The following is a 3340-nucleotide window of genomic DNA, read 5'->3' as shown; positions in this document are numbered from 1 at the left end:
GCTCTTTCCACCATTTTGGTGGAATGACTATTCCATTTTAAAAAGAAAGGAATGACCATTCCAATGTAACAAGAAAAAAAATTTAATTATTTTTTTATCATGTTTTTTTATGCATTTTAAATTATTTTCCATTCCATTCCTATTCCTATTCTCATTCCCATTCCTATTCCTATATTTTTATTCCTCCCAACCAAACGCCTCCTTAATGTCTACAATGCATATTTTTAAAGTAATTCTGATTATTTTTGTAAAAAAAAATGAAGACATTTACAATAATTTTTATAGTTCAGTGGAAGTTTTTTTTACAAAAAAAAAAAAAAAAAAAAAAAAAAAAAAAAATTGTAGCAAAACTCTGTAAAGTCATCACAGAGAAAAATCAAAAATCAAAGGATATAAATTTATAAACATACTTCACATGTAGAACTATAAATTTTTGTCTAGAGGGGATTAAAAAAATATCTAAGAAAAAATAACCTAACCGATTTTTCAACAATTTTAAGATCTTTATCAATCAAAAATATAATCTCACAAACCATATACTTTGCATGATCTTTTTTTGTTTCTTTTTTCTTTTCTTTAAAATAAAAAATATATGAGCTAATAGGCATTTAAACTTATGAAACATCCAAGTCTTGTCGTATGACATATTTTGAAGGTATTATCTCAACGTTCTAAGTCAATTCTAATTGCTGTATTCGCTTCTATGGCTGCTAGTAGTCAACATGTTCTTGATCTGAATGAGCAGTATGCTCAGATCAGTTTGGATGATGAGGAAGAGGGGATTCTCATTGGAGGAGAGGAGGAAGGAGAGGAGTTTGCTTTTGATGATCGGTGGTGTTTGGTGGGAAAGTTTCTCACGGGTAGGACACTGGATTTTGATCCAATGAGGCATATAATGGCTTCGTTGTGGCAACCGGGAAAGGGTGTGTATATCAGAGAATTGGATACCAATAGATATCTTTTTCAATTCTATCATGAATTGGATGTTCAATCGGTCGTGGATGGGAGCCCCTGGACGTTTAACAAATGTCCTCTTGTTTTCCATCGTTTGAGGAAGGGAGAGGACCCGAAGGTAGTGCATTTACACAAAATGGATTTTTGGGTTCAGCTTCACGATCTAAAGTCTGGTTTTATGTTAGAGAGGGTGGTCAAGAGTGCTGGTGAATATATTGGTGGATATGCCAAGTCTGACCCAAAGAACTTCAATGGAATATGGAGAGATTATCTCCAGGTGAGAGCAACCATTGATGTTAATAAACCATTAAAACAGAGAATGAAGCTTTGCAAGGAAAATGGTGAATGGATTTGGGCTAATTTCAAATACGAACATCTCCCAACTTTTTATTTTGTGTGTGGAATCATAGGTCATTCAGAACGTTTCTGTCCTAAGCGTTTTGATCAGCCTGTAGATCAATTGCCTAAGCCATATGGGATTGGAATGAAGGCGCAGATGAAAAAAAAAAGAATTACTTGATCGGAGCACAGTGGTTACAGACGAGGAATGAGGCTAGCGGAGCTGTCGGGGGAGGTGGTGTTTCACGAGCTTCTGGTGCCGGATGTGAAGCGTCTTACTCGCCTAAAATTATGGAAGTTGATCGTCATGATGATGAAGACAATCACGATCCCATGATTTTAGGAAAGAATCAAGATGATGTCATTAAAGATGGAGGAGTGGATCATGGACAGGATATTGGGGAGGGTCAAAGCCAAATCAAAGGAGGTAATGTAGCTGATTTAAATGAGGATGATTTGCTTCTTATCATTGATCATAAGAGAAGACGTATGGGGAAAGAAAAGGTGGCAATCAGTGGGGATAAGGCTCAATCAAAGGTGGATAATGAAGTGGATTGTTATGTTGATGTTGCTGGATCAAAAAACGGATCACAGGTGGGCCTTGGTTCTCAGGCCCACCCATCATTATGAGCATTATATCTTGGAATTGCCATGGGCTTGGGAACCCATGGGCTCAGCAATTCATTAAGGACCTTGTGGTTCAAAAGAGGCCCAGTTACTTGTTTTTATGTGAGACTTTAGCTAAAAAAGAGGTCATTGAACGGTTGAGGGTGGCTATTGGATTTGATGGTGCGCTTGCTGTGGATTCAGTTGGAAAGAGTGGGGGAGTGGCTCTTTTATGGAAAGTTGAAGAAGAGGTTAAGGTGTTGGAATATGGGGTATCTTACATTGATGTTGTGATTAGTGGTAGTGATCAAGGACATTGGCGTTTGACAGGCATTTATGGTGAACCGAACCGAAATTTGAGGAGGAGAACTTTGGATCTTTTTTGTGAGCTGAAAAGTAAGTCAAGTTTGCCATGGTGTATAATTGGGGATCTTAATAATGTTACTTCTCATGATGATAAGAGAGGTGGCAATCCTTATCCGAGATGGTTAATTGACGGGTTCAATGATACTTTGGCCACGTGTGGACTTCATGACCTTGAGTTATTTGGTTATCCTTACACTTGGGAGCGATGCCGAAGTACTGTGGATTGGGTGGAGGTTCGAATTGATAGAGCTTTAGTGACTCAATCGTGGTTAGACTTTTTTCCCTCAGCTAAGCTTTTTAATTTAGAAGCTTCTACATCTGACCATACTCCTTTACTTTTAAGTACTGTCAATCAAGTTGTGGTGGCTAGAAATAAATATTTCCGTTTTGAAAATTCATGGCTTAAAGAACCATTATTTTTTAAAATTGTGAAAAGCTGTTAAGAGCCAGGAAATTCGATTGGTGTTATTGACAAAGTAAAACATTGTGGGGGGAGTGTTGTTGAGTTGGGGAAAGGATTACTCTGGGAATTTTTCTAAGAGAATCAAGGATTGTAAGGAAGAAATAAAAAAGTGGAAGAGAGGCCATGATGATGTTTCTGTCCAGAATTATAATTCGGCTAGTGCAAAATTAAATGATATTTTTCTGCAAAAGGAAATATATTGGAAGCAAAGAAGCAAGCAACTTTGGTTGCAAGAGGGGGATATCAATTCTAAATATTTCCATGCTACTGCCACGGCAAGAAGGAGAAGAAACTCGATCCAAAAACTTAAAGATTCTGCTGGGAATTGGGTCGATTGGCAGGGGGTTTGTCTTCGGTTGTGGAGGATTATTTTTCTCAGCTTTTTTCTCCATCAGTAGCAGCAGGAAATAATGATATTTTCCAGCATGTTTCTGCATCAGTCACGGCTGTTCAGAATAATAAACTGCTGGAACCGGTTTCGGATGTGGAAATTCGTTGTGCGCTCTTTCAAATGCACCCGGATAAATCTCCGGGACCTGATGGCATGACACCGGGATTTTATCAGAAATGTTGGAACATGGTAGGTAATGACATTATCACTCTTGTTCAGAA

At 37.8% G+C, this 3340-nt stretch overlaps 1 protein-coding gene across 1 annotated transcript; it reads left to right on the top strand.

Moving 5' to 3' along the window:
- The first annotated feature begins 703 nt into the window (after window positions 1–703).
- Window positions 704–1923, top strand: LOC115718091 (uncharacterized). The gene is made up of 2 exons (XM_061109425.1): window positions 704–1295; window positions 1445–1923. Exons 1-2 carry the CDS (start codon window positions 704–706, stop codon window positions 1921–1923), a joined length of 1071 nt encoding a protein of 356 aa, XP_060965408.1.
- The last annotated feature ends 1417 nt before the right edge of the window (window positions 1924–3340 follow it).

Source organism: Cannabis sativa, chromosome 2 (assembly GCF_029168945.1).
Source record: "Cannabis sativa cultivar Pink pepper isolate KNU-18-1 chromosome 2, ASM2916894v1, whole genome shotgun sequence".
Taxonomy (NCBI): domain Eukaryota; kingdom Viridiplantae; phylum Streptophyta; class Magnoliopsida; order Rosales; family Cannabaceae; genus Cannabis; species Cannabis sativa.
The sequence above is the reverse complement of the archived record's forward strand: the minus strand, read 5'-3'. Positions and strand labels throughout refer to the sequence as shown.

Excerpts from the sequence above, each read along its gene's own strand:
- LOC115718091 (XM_061109425.1), top strand. The coding sequence starts at position 704 with ATGGCTGCTAGTAGTCAACATGTTCTTGATCTGAATGAGCAGTATGCT. Across the intron at positions 1,296-1,444 it reads GAAGCTTTGCAAGGAAAATG|GCGCAGATGAAAAAAAAAAG; the intron begins GTGAATGGATTT and ends ATTGGAATGAAG.